Source organism: Eleutherodactylus coqui, chromosome 13 (assembly GCF_035609145.1).
Source record: "Eleutherodactylus coqui strain aEleCoq1 chromosome 13, aEleCoq1.hap1, whole genome shotgun sequence".
NCBI lineage: Eukaryota > Metazoa > Chordata > Amphibia > Anura > Eleutherodactylidae > Eleutherodactylus > Eleutherodactylus coqui.
In genome coordinates, this window is record NC_089849.1 from 100,433,861 (window position 1) to 100,450,752 (window position 16,892).

At 45.9% G+C, this 16,892-nt stretch overlaps 1 protein-coding gene across 2 annotated transcripts in view; it reads left to right on the forward strand.

The window, feature by feature from the left end:
* Positions 1–337: 337 nt before the first annotated feature.
* LOC136587770 (ABC-type organic anion transporter ABCA8-like) overlaps positions 338–16,892 on the forward strand; it is a 146,722-nt gene continuing 130,167 nt past the window's right edge. The window contains exon 1 of one of the 2 annotated variants that reach the window (XM_066586533.1): positions 338–595. In XM_066586533.1, coding sequence (XP_066442630.1) covers positions 593–595 — 3 coding nt within the window. In that variant the 5' untranslated portion in view covers positions 338–592. Of the gene's footprint in view, positions 596–9,175; positions 9,247–16,892 lie in introns of those variants that run through there. The other variant, XM_066586532.1, reaches the window with a different exon arrangement.

Consider the following 16,892-nt stretch of genomic DNA (forward strand, 5'->3'; position numbering starts at 1 on the left):
CCGTCGGCATTAGGCCTTAGTAAGTATATGGCCATGTTCTGTGATTGTTTGTTTTTATATTTCTCCAACTGTGACGTACCAAAAACAAGATCAGAATCAGTTGGAAAGTGAAAGCATTCCAAAGTTATTACTACATAAAGTAACACATGTCAGAATTGGTTGGGGAGGCCAAAACTGGCTGCAGAGGGGGGAGGGGTTAATATATATAATATAATCTGGTGACCTTAAAATGTATTTGGGGCTGGGTAAGTTTCTTTAGTCCGGGGAATTTCCTCAAAGTTGTAGAACTTTTCATGATCCGGCGATTGGACTTTTCTTGCTCTTTTTACAGACATCTGCAACGAGCGTTGGCCAGAGAAGACTTTTGGGATGTGACTGATGCTCAGTAATACAATCCAGGGATTGTCTTTCAGAGTGAAGGGACACTTTTTCTGCACAAATGGATGCAATGCGTTGGGCGGCTCTCCAGGACACACAGGGACAATCACATCTGCCTTCATTCAGGCAACAAGCCCAGCCTCCTTATTTGCTAAGAGGGAAAACAAGCGGACAGTAGTTCCAACTCCAGCGTCCTCCTCCACAGCAGTTCCACATGGTAAGAGATCTCGCTGTTATTACTATGATCAGGGTCTTACCTTGGGTTGTCCTCGGGTGTACATGTAACTAGAGGGGAGTACAGGGCAAACCTCATTGTACATATATAATTATATACAGGAGATACCCAGGTTATACCAGTATGGTACATATCACTATATACAGGGAGATGTATAACCTCTACCAGCTGTACATGTATAATTATATGCAGGAAATACCCAGGTTATACCAGCATGGTACATATCACTAGATACGGGGAGATGTATATCTTCTACCAGCTGTACATGTATAATAATATACAGGAGATACCCAGGTTATACCAGCATGGTACATATCACTATATGCAGAGATCTATATTTTATACCAGCTGTACATATATACTTATACACAATTTATCCAGGGTATACCAGCATGATACATATCACTATACACAGGATGTACAAGTTATATCAGATGTACATATATAATTATGTACAGGAGATGCCCAGGTTATACCAGCATGCTCTACATCACTATATACAGAAAGATGTACTATATACTCACTGTATATAGTGATATGGAGCATGCTGTGGTATAAGCTGGATATCTCCTGTATATAATTATATATGTACAGCTGGTATAAGATGTACATCCCACTGTATATAGTGTTATGGAGCATGCTGTGGTATAAGCTGGATATCTCCTGTATATAATTATATATGTACAGCTGGTATAAGATGTACATCCCACTGTATATAGTGTTATGGAGCATGCTGGTATAAGCTGGGTATCTCCTGTATTTAGTTATATATGTACAGCTGGTATAATTCATACCAGTTGTATACATATGATTGTATACAGTATATACTGTCAGCATGGTCCACTGACTCTACTCTCCTCCTCCGTTCCCCAACACTGAGGTAATCTCTGGACGGACCAATCATTTGCATTCTTTATTTACATTCCTGTCTTATTTTTGTACATGCTCGTTCATCTAGTTGAGTCTGACATAATTTTGTCTCTTAGTACTGCTGTATGGAGACAGAGTTTCTGACTTTTGGGGATATTACATCTTGACCAACTTTGATTGCCTGTCACACTTCAGATGACCTACTATGTATATTGCATTAACCTCCATGTAGTGCAGCTTCCTGTCTGATGCTTATCATGCACCATCTTGATGCTGAGATTTTTTCCTGCTTTATTTCCTCTATGCTAGTTTTCCCATGATACATCAGCACAGAATCACATGACCAGCTAGAGCCAATAGCATCCTCTGCCTACAGGGAGGACAGTGTAAGGGAGGGCAACCAGAGAAATAAGCGGGTAGACAGAGACCTGGGACTAAGTAGTAGAAATGGTGACGGAGGGGATAGAACTGGCAGAACCGTTAGTAGGGATACACATAATATAAACAAATAACGAAAACCTTCTAATCTGTATGGTAATTAATGCTAGAAGTCTGACCAATAAAATAAACAAACTAGAAGTTATAATGTCTGAGGGAAACTACGACATAGTGGGAATAACGGAGACCTGGTTGAATAAAAGTTGTGACTGGGCCGTGAACTTACAGGATTACAGTCCGTTCAGAAGCAAACATAAAAAACAATGTGTGAGGGTTTTATGGCGCCTCTAGCTTGGTTACAAGAGGTGATACGGGCAGGTATGGAGGCTCTAGTACCCTGTTGTACCACCTCTAGCTTGGATACAAGATGTGATACAGGCAGGTATGGAGGCTCTAGTACCCTGCTGTACTGCCTCTAGCTTGGATACAAGATGTGATACGGATCGGCATGGAGGCTCTAGTACCCTGTTGTACCGCCTCTAGCTTGGATACAAAATGTGATATGGGCAGGCATGGAGGCTCTAGTAGCCTGTTGTACCGCCTCTAGCTTGGATACAAGATGTGATACAGGGGGGCAAGGAGGCTCTAGTACCCTGTTGTACCACCTCTAGCTTGGATACAAGATGTGATACAGGTGGGCATTGAGACATACAGGTTCAGTATGGTGATAAATCTGGTGGCCGGGCAACCACAGAAGTGTGACAATGTTGTGGGGGGGCCCCTGTGACCCCCCCCCCCCCCTCTTGTGTGTGCAGCCGAGCATTATACTGCTGCCTCTTGGAAGCCGCAATGAGAGGATCACATGTGGCTGTAGGATGTCCTGAACATATCGCTGAGCTGTCATTGTTTTTCGTACCACTACAACGGGTGACTGAGTGTTGTATGTGATAGCTTCCCAGACCATCACACCAGCAGGGGGCAGTGTGCCGCTCCACAGCAAAGGAAGGATTGAGGCGTTCGCCCCAGGTCTCGAGACATGAATACAGCCGACATTAGTGCCCAAACTAAACCTGGTACCCAAATTGCGATGGCTGTGATTGATTCATTGAGCGTTGCGTTAATTGGCTGAGTAGCGCTTGAAGAACGAATCGGAGCCCTCGTGTTGTGCAGGCGGGATTTATGAAGCAGCCACTCCTGCCTGCACAACGCGATGCGCTGAGTGGCACTTGAAGAAACAATTAATGCAGCGCTCGATGAACCAATCACAGCCATCGTATTGGTTTGAGTGCTGCATCGATTGGCTGAGCAGCACTCAAAGAACCAATGAGAGCTATCATTTCTTGCAGGCGGGATTTATGAATCCCATAACCAGGAAGTGATCTTCTGTGGGCCGCCGAGGAGGGATCTGGACTGAACCTGATCTAGGTCATCACCAAAAAAAACCAAATCATAATTGGATTTATCAAGTGGATGCGAAATCAGTAAATCTCTGGTAAAAATTAGATGCAAGCTTTAAGAACGTGGAGTGCCATCACCTTCCCACATTCAGATGTCCTAATCTCCCAAGCACATACTGAAATAAGAGAGAGAGACAGAAAAAACACACTTTTGTGGTCAACTGAGGAACAGAATCGTATAAGGGGTAAATTAATCAGGTATAAAGCAGGTAAAGGTCTGAATCTCGTTTAGCCCTCTAGGATGGACACAATCCAGCCTCAAAGTCCATTGGGATTCTTTTTTCAGGATGTGATTGCCCCAATCACCTCCTCTTAACGAGGGCTGAATTTTTTCTATCGCTTGGAAAGAGATCTGTCCACAGTCACCACCATGAACCTCATTGACATGTCTTGTCATGTTTGTTCTTAATATCGCAGATCTGGCCCCTAATATATCTGCGGAATTGTCTGATTGTCTTTCTAACATAATCCATTGGGCAGGTACAGGTAGCAAGATTAACTATTCCTAGCCGACATAATGTTTTAATCTATACTTCTGATTAGTGACCACAATCTTAAAACTGTTGCCCCTTTTCACAAAAGGGCAGGCTGAACACTCGCCCCATCTGTACATGCAGGCCTGTCTGCCCAGATGTTGTGATTTATGTTTGGTAAGGTGACTGTGGACCATTCTCTCCCCAAGACTTTTTCCTTTCATATAGGTGATTAATTGTGACTCCGAAATGTTGTTCGCAATATGAGGGTCAAGTTTTAAGATCCCTCCCCCCCCCCCCAGTAAGACTGTAAGATGTTCTGCACTTCCTTATGGATATCCTCAGAGGCCTATGATTCTGACTACATTCGGATCCTTATTCTTGTCATTCTGAATCAGTAATTTCTCTCTATCCGTCCTGAGGTCTGTCTAGTCCGCTTCTGTCAGCACTCGTTCTGGGTATCCTCTATCCCTGAATCTTGTTCTCATTTCTCTTGCACCTCTTCATCGGTATTGGGTGACAACTATCCCATTGCAACAGATTATTGCTAGCTGTAGGTTTCCTATAAATTATAGTACTTAGGAGTCTATTGTCAGTTTTTTGATGCAGAGGTCCAGAAATGACAGTCGTGAATATGAAAATTCAAATGTAAATTTCAGGCCAAGATCATTCATATTAGGCCTTTTAACAAAGGACTCTAATGCACTCATTGTTGATGTCCAAATGATGAAGATGTTACCAATTAGAGATGAGCGAGCACCCAAATGCTCGGGTCTGCGTTATTTGAGTCGAGCTTTTCGGAAAATTCAAGAGCTCTACTCTAGTAACAAACCCCATTGACTACAATGCGAGACTCGAGCATTTTTGTATGTGGGACGCCGGGTCCCTGAGCTTTTTTTTTTTTTCTTGGTTCTCTCGTGCTCTTGCTCTCGTGCTCTCGCTCTCGTGCTCTCGCTCTCGTGCTCTCGCTCTCGTGCTCTCGCTCTCGTGCTCTCGCTCTCGTGCTCTCGCTCTCGTGCTCTCGCTCTCGTGCGCTCGCTCTCGTGCGCTCGCTCTCGTGCTCTCGTGCGCTCGCTCTCGTGCTCTCGTGCGCTCTCGCTCGTGCTCTCGTGCGCTCGTGCTCGTGCGCTCGTGCTCTTGCGCTCGCGCTCTTGCGCTCGCGCTCGTGCGCTCGCGCTCTCGCCTGCTTGCCAAAATATTTGCCATTGACACGCGCTGCATCGAGGAGGGGCCAAAACAGGCACATCACAGCGAGGAGGAGACAAAAACTGGGGCAGGCTCGAACACTGTTTGATGCTAGTTTGAGTAACGAGCACCATTGAGTAGGCTAATACTCGAATGAGCATCAAGCTCGGCAGAGTATGTTCGCTCAACTCTATCACCAATGTATTGCATCCATAATGCAATATATTGGGTCATATTGTCATCCTCATCATGAAAGATAATTGTTTCCTCCCACTAGCCCAGGAAGAGATTTTCATAATTTGGGGCACACGGCGTCCCCATAGCGGTACCCCTGAGCTGGTGGAAGTACTCCTCTCTGAATAGAAGCACATTATGTTGTAAGATGAAGTGTAAAAGTTTCATAACAAATCTGTTGTGGGCCAGCATTCTGTTACTTCTCGTTTGCAAAAAATGTTCAACAGCTTTACATCCCTTTATCATGTGGAATAATGAGTAGAGTGCTTCTACATCCGGACTAACTAAAATATGTTGTTGATCATTCTGGACCCCTTGAATCCGTCTGAGGACATCTGTTGTATCTTTCATAAAAGAGGTGAGCACTTTTACAGAAGGTCGAAGAATTCTATTCAGGTAAGTACTAGCAATTTGGGTAAGGTTGCCCACACCCCAGACGATTGGGTGACCTTAGAGTCGTGGCAATTGGTGAATGGGCCTTCGCCCTCTTGTCTGTTGCTTTCCTTGAAGAGATCTTTCAGATTTCTAAGGTCCTCCAGATCTTCAATTTTAAGGTCCAGCTCTTTACATCTTCTTTTGTCATAAATTGAGAAGAATTTCGTCCATTTCTAATTTCTCGCAAAAAGATTTAAATCGTTTGTCCATGCAAAGGCATCAAAACTCACCGTAGGGGCACAGGAAAGGCTCTTTCTCAGTGCGGTCAGTTCCGCTGTCGTCAGAATCCTTTCAGAGAGGTTATCTGCATTTCATTCTCTCTTCTTCTGTTCAATACTTCCTCTCCTGTAGAAGATAAGATGTGATTGTGGGAGGATTGGATAAAAACCCTTTTCCTCTCAGTGTTAGGCCTCATGTCCACGGTGAAAATCGGGCCCGCTCCGGATTCTACATGTAGAATCTGCAGCGGGTCCCTCCTGCCCCGCGGACATGAGTGCTGAAAATAGGAATAAATAAGAATTAACTCGCCTCCCATCCGCTCCGTTTCTTCTCTTCGCCGCGGCGTCATCTTCTCTGCGTCGCGGCCGGATCTTCTTTCTTCGGCTCGGCGGAAGCGCATGATGACGTCGGTGACGTGCCCCGCGCATGCGCCGTCCCGAAGCAAAATGATTCGGCCGCGACTGAGAGAAGATGGCGCCGCGGCAAAGAGAAGAACCGGAGCGTGTGAGTAAATCCCGATTTTTGTCTCCCGCGGATCCGGACGGCTTCCATAGGCTTCAATAAAAGCCCGCGGGAGCCGTCCCCGCGGGAGACCCGCACAAAAATGGAGCATGGTCCAGATTTTTTCATGCTCCATTTTTTTTAAAATCCCTTTTATTGACGATCCGCGGGTATTTATCTACCCGCGGGTGGTCAATGCATCCCTATGGGGTGCGGATCCGCGGGCAGGAGAAGAGTTAAAATCCGCTGCGGATTTTAATTCTTATTTTGCCCGTGGACATGAGGCCTTAGCCCCTCTAGTTGATTGCGAGCCTCTGCCTTTTCCTCTTCCACCCCTACCACCATCTCTATATCTGTTATGGGGTGCCCTTAGACCTTCCCCGTCTGATGTATCCTAATCAGTAGACAAAATATCTGTATTTGTTGGGTGTTTGCCCGTATAATCATATCCTGTTTTCTTTGAAGTCTTTTACATTCCTATTATATTGGGAGTGTGTTTTTCTCTTTAATAAACAGTGTTTTTTCTTTGTTTCCAGGTTTTGCTCTCTTTTAGGAAATTATGTATCTCCAGAGAACTTTTTACCGTTAGGAAGTCCAATTGGACACTTAGTTTCTCTGAAACCTTTTTTTCTTCTTCTTCTAAGGCAGTGTTTCTCAACTCCAGTCCTCAGGGAATCCAACAGGTCATGTTTTCAGGATCTCCTATAATAAGAGCACCTGTGGCAATGTCTGAGGTGCCGACAAGAATTACATCACCTGTGCAATACTGAGAAAATCCTGAAAACATGACCTGTTGGGGGGTCCTGAGGACTGGAGTTGAGAAACACTGTTCTAAGGCCTCTCTCACACAGGGTGTTTGCAAAAACGCTGTGTTTTTCAATGCTGCGTTTACAGCGTTCTCAGCTGCGTTTTCAGCCCAGGTGAAACTGCAGCCCATTCATTTCACTGGGAGACACAGCTGAAAACGCCCAAGAATAGAACATGCAGCGCTTTCAATGCAGTGTTTTCAGCCCTGTGTGAGCAGCCCCATTGAAATGAATGGGAGCGTCGTACAGCGTTTAGCAGAGCGCTGAAAACGCAGCGCTAAACGCTGTACAAAACCGCCTGTGTGAGAGAGGCCTAACAGTATTTTATCAATCTGAAAGAGGACTCGGTGATCTCATTATCCCATGTCTTAAAACGGGTGAACGTAATCTCTCAGCCAGGGCTATATTGTTTTCTTAACCTCTTGGAATCAATGTATTCACTAAATAACTTTCAAGGTTCTTTATCTCCCAACAAGACTAAGGGTTCTGTCACACGAGCATAGCGATTTTTTGATCGGCCTTGTCACGGCTCCAGCGCGACCGAAAATCGCGTGAATAGGCGCAAAAATCTGCTGCTTGTGCACCCATTCAGACGGCTCGGGTCGGCACATATACGCTGAGCCTTGAATGCCGTCAGGTGGGGGTAGACAGTTTAGCTCTGCTAAACTGCCTCCTCCTTTCTGCCCCCTCGCCGGCTCTCAGCAAGAGGAGGGGGCAGAGCGGGAGCTAGTGTGCTAAGCTGCCGTCCATTGTCGGCTGCCAGCAATGGGAGGGGATGGGGCGGGAGCTTAACAACTAGCTCCCGCCCCACCTCACCCCCTCCCATTACAAGGGGCGGAAAGGAGGGGGGCAGGGGCTGGAGTTTAGCAGTCACACTGCTGAACTCCCTCCCAACTCCCTTCCCCAGCAGCTACCATAGACTCCCATAGGAGTCTATGGGAGCTGCCACCGTATTCCAGCCGGGAAGATAGTTCCTGTAAGCTTTTACACCGCAGGTATACTCCAATCTGAAATGATGCATTGTAAAGCAATGCATCAGATGGGCAGCGTATATCGGCCGGCCGTGAAAGCGTGGCCATTATATGCTCATGTGAATGAAGCCTAAGGCCCAAAGTCCATAGGTGGATTTGAATTGCAGAATCTGCACATGAGATGCGCAAATCAAGCCGCCCTTAGGGAAGTGTTGGGCGTCCGCACTTCATTTAACATCTGTGGATTTCTTTTTATTTGGTTTGTGTATGCCTCGCGCAGATAATCGCAGCATGCTCCATTTTACCGCGGATCGCATGCGGTTGTGCTCCATTTATCTCTATGGGAGCTTACGAGCCGCAGTGTATCCGTAAATACATTTGCGGATTTGAAGGTTGAAATCAATTAGGGAAGTGGGGAAAAAGCTGGGAGGTGGGGTTGTGGATTTTTTCTTGGACTTTTGCAATCCACGATCTCCCACAAGCAGCAAAAAATAAATTTAAATGATGACTCGCAGTTAGAGATGAGCGAGCATAGTCCGTAAGGCGATATACTCGAGTGAGAGCATCGCCTTTTTCGAGTACCTGCTGGCTCGTCCCTGAACATTTGGGGGGCTGCAGGGGTCAGGGGCAGCGAGGGGGAGCGGGGAGGAGAGTGAGAGAGATCCCTCTCTCTCTCCCTCCGAATCCCCTCTGCAACCCCCCGCTCACCCCCGTGGCCCCCCCCGAATCTTAAGTGACGAGCCAGCAGGTACTCGAAAAAGGCGATGCTCTCTCGAGTATATCGCCTTGCCAAGTATGCTCGCTCATCTCTACTCGCAGTGCATCCGCTGTGGAAATCTGCATGAAAAATCTGCACGTGCCGTGGGCATGAGGCCTTAGTCTGATCCTTATATGTTTTGGTCAAATGTTTAAACGCTACATTGATAGAGGCAGAGTGGGCGGATGCAGGAAGTTCAGCTTCTGAGAACACTTCTTCAGCGTCTTTTAACCTTCTATCAATATCTCCAGCATATGACAGGAAACCCACCGTACTGAAAAACTCACAACCCAAAGGAAAATATATACTACCATTGGAAAATGGCGTACTCCATAAAGACGTCACAGGTATTCATAATATTTACAAAGTATCACTGAATGGATAATGATAAGATATAACTTGTGATAAATCTAATTAAAAATCAGGAAGTGATGATATAAACCCCAAAGAAACCAAAAACAACACAAAGGAAAAGAAGGGAGGAGGGGGACACCAAAAAATGACTGGATCTCCCTCTATAGTTTGTTATCCCCTAAAATGTATACAAGAATAGTCTCTAATGATTTTCGAGCACAACATATGATAATTTGTGTCATACACACCGCGAACCTTAATGTATTAAATCGTGTTACAGCCACAGGGATCTTGGCATCGCAGTGATTGTTCATGGAGAGGGCATGGATTAGTGGTGAACGCCAGTGTGCGAATGCAACCTCCTAGGTGCCGACACACCCGGTGCCCCCGTATCAGTAGCTCATGTTAGAGGTCCTATAGTTTAAATTTGGTTGTATGGTTGTTATTGAACAATATTGATAGAACCGTGCTATGTTATGTTTTATCTCAGGCGTCAATTCTCCATCTTTTCTTTATTAAAATCCCAGCACTTCTGTTTAAAAATTAACTTTTCTTCATTGCATCATAAAACTGATCCAGGTAGTGCGATCATAACGGCGCCCGTGGGTTTCCAGCGATACCGCTCTTCGTCACGGCATACAAGTAAATGAAAAAACTTCATAAAAGCAATACTATCCAATCAAGCGATACAGATCACACAATATGTAAATGCTTCATTAACACCATGAGTGTCAGAAGAAATGAGAGGAGAGGACAAGATAAAAAAAAACACAAAAAGGCCAAATGCACACGGGCGGAAATTCCGCAGGGGGATTTCCCGCAGAATTTCTACCCGTTCCCGCTGCCATAGGGTTGCATTAGATGATGCAATCCTATGCAAACAGCCGTGATTTGACTGCGTGAAAACTCGCGCTGTAAACATATCGTGGCATGTCCTATTCCTGTGCGAGGCTCACACAGAAATGTCACTATTGACGCGCCGGCTAAGGTCTGCGCGTGCGCGGTTGTGCGACAGCCGGAGCAGAGCGAGATGCCGGGAGGAGGTGAGCGCCGAGTTACTGCAGGGGCACTGCTCGCATCCCGCTGTGAGCAATCTCGCAGCGGGAACCGACCCGGCCGTCTGCAGGAGGCCAAAAGCAGACATTCTTCTCCCCATATTTTCCCCGCCCGCCATATTTCCTCTTAGTAAATGTATAATTGTTCTGGTAACTTAAAGCAAATGGACATCTAGTGTGCAACTCGGATCCAAAAAGCTTTTGTGTGTAACAACTTCCCCTTTCTATCACCTCTGTGTATGGGGTTAAAAACCCTTTCAATCCCATGGTGCCAGAAGAAGATAAGATCCTGATTTGGGCGGTCTCACACGGGCAATTTGGATTCCGCATGCTTTTGGTGTACTGTGGCTGGCCCCATGGACACTCGCCGTCGGCCATGTGCAGTACAGATTTTTTTTTTTTAATTGTATTTCCTGCACTGTTGCTAGGCGATGATGCGGGTACCTGCGGCCTATCCACAATGTCAATTGTGGACGAGCTGCAGGTCAGAAAGCCTCCAATGACTTCGAAAAAGGCCGTCCGCACGGAGTCAACAGCAAAATAGAGCATGCTGTGAGTGTGAAGGAAAAGAGGAAAGTACATATTTTTCAATGCATGCCGCTTGCTGCCGATACTTTGCCAACCGCGGATTCCGCAATGGATATCCGGTCACGTGAGATTGGCCTTATGCTGTGAGATGAAGTGCGTAGCGGTTTCCCAATGTGAATGGGGTATCGCCTCCTCCCTTGGGGTCCCAGAATAGCCTGTCAATGAATAGATATGGTCCTCACCCAGGAGTAATAGAATCTTCTTTATTCCAAAAGTCACGCTTACAAGTGAACAGATGTTATCCCTCACCCAGGAGCTCTAACGACGGATGCAACGCGCTTCGGACACTCAATGGCCCTTGTAAAGAATATTGGTACATTACAGATATATATAGAGTGGCATTTACTTACTGGGTTTACAGCATGACTCGCTGTTCTGTCGCTCCAGAATGACCTTGAAAGCGGGGTTGCGTCGTCTCGTCCAACAAGACGACGGTGGAACTCATGGCATGCGTTCCAATGCAGCGCGATGACGTCACTCCGCTTTCCTCCATTCTGGCCTTATTCAATGCTGAAAACTTTATTTGTAATATCCAGTGTCGCTCTGGAATTTATTATTCTGATAGTGAATTTGTATTTAAAATTATTATTTGCATGTGCCGCTGTCCAAGCACTGTGCATTATTAGAGCACCAGGGATTTTTGTCGTATATCTATCAAGTCCCCCAGGCGCTGTCCTCATCTCATGCAGTATCACTCCACCCAGAACTTGAAATTTCCATCATGGTGCAACCACATGATTTTCTAGGGTTCGTCCCCTCATCACTGCAAAACGGCATCCTTTACTTAAAATATCTGTTACTATCTCATCTTGGAACAGAACTCCACTATATTTCCTAACAATGTCCACAACCAGTTTATATTCCGTGCTGTAGACAGTGGAGAAAGTTATAGCGGACATTTTATGGTTCTTTGGTTCTTGTCTTATGTTCCTTTTGGAACAAAAAGGATTGAGAGATCTGAGATAGGTAGATCTGAGAGATATGATATAGATTCACAAAAAGAGGTTATCCAGGTTAGGTTGTAAATAGATATATTATATATAGTTAGATCTGAGACCTCCCTATCTCGCTCAGACCTCCCTATCTCGCTCAGACCTCCCTATCTCGCTCAGACCTCCCTATCTCGCTCAGACCTCCCTATCTCGCTCAGACCTCCCTATCTCGCTCAGACCTCCCTATCTCGCTCAGACCTCCCTATCTCGCTCAGACCTCCCTATCTCGCTCAGACCTCCCTATCTCGCTCAGACCTCCCTATCTCGCTCAGACCTCCCTATCTCGCTCAGACCTCCCTATCTCGCTCAGACCTCCCTATCTCGCTCAGACCTCCCTATCTCGCTCAGACCTCCCTATCTCGCTCAGACCTCCCTATCTCGCTCAGACCTCCCTATCTCGCTCAGACCTCCCTATCTCGCTCAGACCTCCCTATCTCGCTCAGACCTCCCTATCTCGCTCAGACCTCCCTATCTCGCTCAGACCTCCCTATCTCGCTCAGACCTCCCTATCTCGCTCAGACCTCCCTATCTCGCTCAGACCTCCCTATCTCGCTCAGACCTCCCTATCTCGCTCAGACCTCCCTATCTCGCTCAGACCTCCCTATCTCGCTCAGACCTCCCTATCTCGCTCAGACCTCCCTATCTCGCTCAGACCTCCCTATCTCGCTCAGACCTCCCTATCTCGCTCAGACCTCCCTATCTATTTACAACCCAACCTGGATAACCTCCTTTTGTGAATCTATTTGTAATTAGTCCTTCTTGCGTGTCAAAAACTGCAGTGTCTGAACACGCTTGCTTATGTCTAATAAGTTCCCCCACTGGTGTAGATGACTACTGGAGGGCTGACGGATGCTATTCCTAGTTGTAGCTTTGTGTTATAACTACATGTTCTACTTCAGAATTTCCATTTAACACCTGTGAGATACTGAGGGGCGTGATAGTGGATGGTCGTTATATCGCCCCTAGGTTCCGCTATTATGCCTAGTGGAGCTGGAGGAAGGTCACGTCCCGCTATTAGAGACATGAAAGTCTAGGAGTGCAATGTAATCTCCAGCAAGTAGTTGTTGGAGATGGTTTCTTTAAAAATCTTTGGGCCTGGATTTTTTGGAATGGATGGCAGGTTGGTAGTGGGGCCAGCCATTTCACTTTCTCCACTCCATGTTATGTGCAAGGTCAATCAGCACAGGTGCTGAGGCTGGGCCAGGAAGAGTTGTATATAAATAGCAGTGTGCACTGACACAGAGGGAGACTGGAGGCTGCTGGACCCAGGCAGCCTGATATACCTACTGGAGGTAAAAGCCCTGCTGTGTGGTGCACCTGCTGAACGTGACCTGTACAGGCAGGGACTGCCTATTATCCTAATGCTGGACTGTTGTTTTCATGCCTGAAGCCAAGGCTGGATTTGCTTTTCTGGACTGAAATAAACGCAGGTCACGCCTGTACTTGGACTTTAAATACGTGTCTCCGTCTGACTGCCGAACACCCCGCAAACCCGCATTCTCCCAAGCTGTCTTCCCACACACCATATCTAAAAAGTTAATAAAATGTTTGTGAGAAAACTTAGTTAGCTGTAAATGAACATCATTATTATTCAAAAAGGAAACAAAATGGGATATTTGGTTGGTGCCTCCGTCCCACGCGATCAGAATATCATCATTGGAACAACCATACCAGTGATGGAGGTACCGTTATTATCTAAAATATATTCCTTTCCTCCCACCGAAAAACAAACAAATTAGCAAGAGATGGAGAGAATTTGCCCCCATCGGTGCTCCACAAATATTTTGCCTACTTTTCACTGAAGATCCCTAAATTAACGCCTTCCTCAATGATATTTTTAAGTTCAATTTGAAAATGTTCTACTGGATTATTGGCTGACTTCTGTAAGTGTTGTTCCTCCAGGACTTCCAATGCCACGTTCCTATCTAACACTACGGAGGCGCTTTCTTTATGATTATACTATTTTCTAATTGTTAGCACTAACCTTTTGTTGACATGACAAATTATGTCGTATTTCTCTACTTCTAGTAGTGCCATATCATTTAATGAGGTCTCTTTCTACAGCTGCCTGAAAATGATCCGTAGCTTCTACCTTTTGAATGAATAGGGTATTATTGTATCTTGACGCCACCAGGAATTCCTGGTGAAGCCCCCTGATGCTGATTGGCTGCACAGCTTGTTCGCCTGCAAGTTCTGCAAGGGCACTAAAGATTAATAGAAAAGGCATACAGCGGCGCAGCCCCAGCTGCAAGTGGCTTCCCCGGCAGCGCCACAGAAGGCGGAATCCCCCTCAGTATAAAAGCGCAGCATGGCCTGGGCAGCAGGGAGGACAAAGTGAACTTCATCTGTTTTCTCGGCAGAATGTGTTCTCATTGGGAGCTGTGAGCAGTGGCGCGCCGGTTACGGAGCACACATGCGGCCGCCCGCACGAAGTTGACAGGCGGGACAGAGGCCTGAGGCGGTGCCCGGGACGGAGGTGTGAGGCAATGGCCGGGTGGGATGCATGGCTGAAATGCCAGCTGGGATTGAGCACACACACTGCAGTGTCTGGATAGATTTGTGCCGGCCCTGGAGGGTTAGGCTGGGAGTTACTGTTCTTAGCCTTATATTATTACATGTAAATGCTGGCATGTTACAGCACTAACATGCCACCATTTACAGGTTATAATGTAAGTCTAAGAAGAACAGTAACCCTCACCCTAAGCCTCCAGGGCCAGCACAAATCTATCCACAGCCTGCTACAACCTTCCTGCATTCACCCTATCGGGAGCTAGCGGTGTGAGAGGGGCGTTCCTCCTGTCAAACCCATAGCGTCCGGTGGCGTCAAGATACAATAATACCAATGAATAGGATAATACAAAGTATTGCATGTAGGGAAATCAACAGTCTGAATACTCTCCAATCTGCACTGATGGTTTCTTGCTCTAGTTGTAATAAATTCGACAGAGAAACTTGCTCTTGGAATGTCAAACCCCAAAACTCATTTGATCCTCTCAAACGGGTTATGTTCATCTGTTTCTTGACTAAAAATATGTCTGCGTAAAGTCTATAGATTCTCCAGCCTGGTCAACTTTCAAACCAAGGAAGATGAAGTCTCGCATGCATTTTATGGCCTCGTTGTCCATTTTAATTTGAACTTGCCATTTTTTTTGCAGTTGTCACAATTTTTGTTTTCTTTAAATTCAGGTAGAGGCCCAGTTTTTCACTTTCAGTTGTAATCTTACATATCAGCTGCTTCAGACCTGCTTCTGTTTCTGCTGGCAGAGTTGTGTCATTTGCATAGCAGAGATTGTTGATGTTCTGCCACCTATTCTCACCCCAATTTCCAATTCGTTTACGTCCGTTTTTCGCATGATCCCTTACGCATTAAACAAGCAGGGTGAGAGGATGCAGGCCTGTCGGGTGCATTTGCCGATCCAAGACCAATCTGTGTCCCCATACTGTGTTCTCACAGTGGCTTCTGATTGGTATGAAGTGATTTCATCAGCTTGACTAGATGTTGCCGATACACCCAGCTCTTGTAGGGTGTGCCATAGCTTGTTATGGTTTATGTAGTCAAAGGCCTTGATGTAGCCGTTGAAGCACATGTAGATATTCTTTTCATATTCTCAGGCTTGGGACCGGCGTATAGGGATAACCCGTTACTTTGTTACTATATACCACTTTTTCATTGAGTCTCCACTAACAGACTAGAACTGATGAGAGCCAACTTCCCACTTATTCTTGTGACATTTGCAATTGCAAAATCTATTACCGTAAACGGAGAAATCGTGTACAGTGTATACATCTATCGTCATATGTATCTATACGCATTTTATTGTGTATATGGTTCTTTATAGTTCAATGTGTCAACATTATTTATCTGCCTTACTGAGCTATATATTTTCCTATATTCTCCATTGACTAGAATGCATTCATTTTTTCTTTTTCCTAATCTTTCATATACTTTTTATATTTAAAGGGGTTGTCCCGCACCGAAATGGGTTTTTTTTTTTCAATAGCCCCCCCCGTTCGGCGCGAGACAAACCCGATGCATGTGTTGAAAAAAAAAACCGGATAGTACTTACCCGAATCCCCGCGCTCCGGTGACGACTTACTTACCTTGCGAAGATGGCCGCCGGGATCTTCACCCTCGGTGGACCGCAGGGCTTCTGTGCGGTCCATTGCCGATTCCAGCCTCCTGATTGGCTGGAATCGGCACACGTGACGGGGCGGAGCTACGAGGAGCGCTCTCCAGCACGAGCAGCCCCATTCAACACGGAGAAGACCGGACTGCGCAAGCGCGTCTAATCGGGCGATTAGACGCTGAAAATTAGACGGCACCATGGAGACGAGGACGCTAGCAACGGAACAGGTAAGTGAATAACTTCTGTATGGCTCATATTTAATGCACGATGTACATTACAAAGTGCATTAATATGGCCATACAGAATAGTATACCCCAACTTTGTTTCGCGGGACAACCCCTTTAACGGATGTTCCCATCTCGGCTTTTCTTGGCTGAGAAAGGAAAACCCGGCCGCTCTGTTCCAATCACTTTTTGGAAAGAGCCGAGTACTTGGTTCACTCTGCTCTTCCCGTAGGCCCCGGCAAGGGTGGCCAGTAGCTATGGCAGAGGTTTCCCAACTTGGCTATGAAAAGCTAAGATGAGTATACTCTTTTAACCCCTTAAGGACCAGGCTGTTTTGTACTTTAACCCCTTTAGTGGCACACCCGGAAAATCTCGTAAAAATTGGTGTTGAAATGTGCTGAAGACTACCTAAACCTGCCACTGAAGAGGTTAAGGACCAGACACTTTTTAGGGGTTTTACCCTTGTGGCAATTTTACCCACCGTAATTTTACAGTGCTTGGTCCTTAATGGGTTAATAAAATTGTTTGCGTTTTCAATTCTGTTTTTCTAGCTGTTTTGCTTGACTGGTTCTTCGATATATTTTGAGGTGCTTTAAATATGGCAATTACTTCTTTTTTTGTAAATGACCTGATGTAGTGTCCAATCCGTAAAC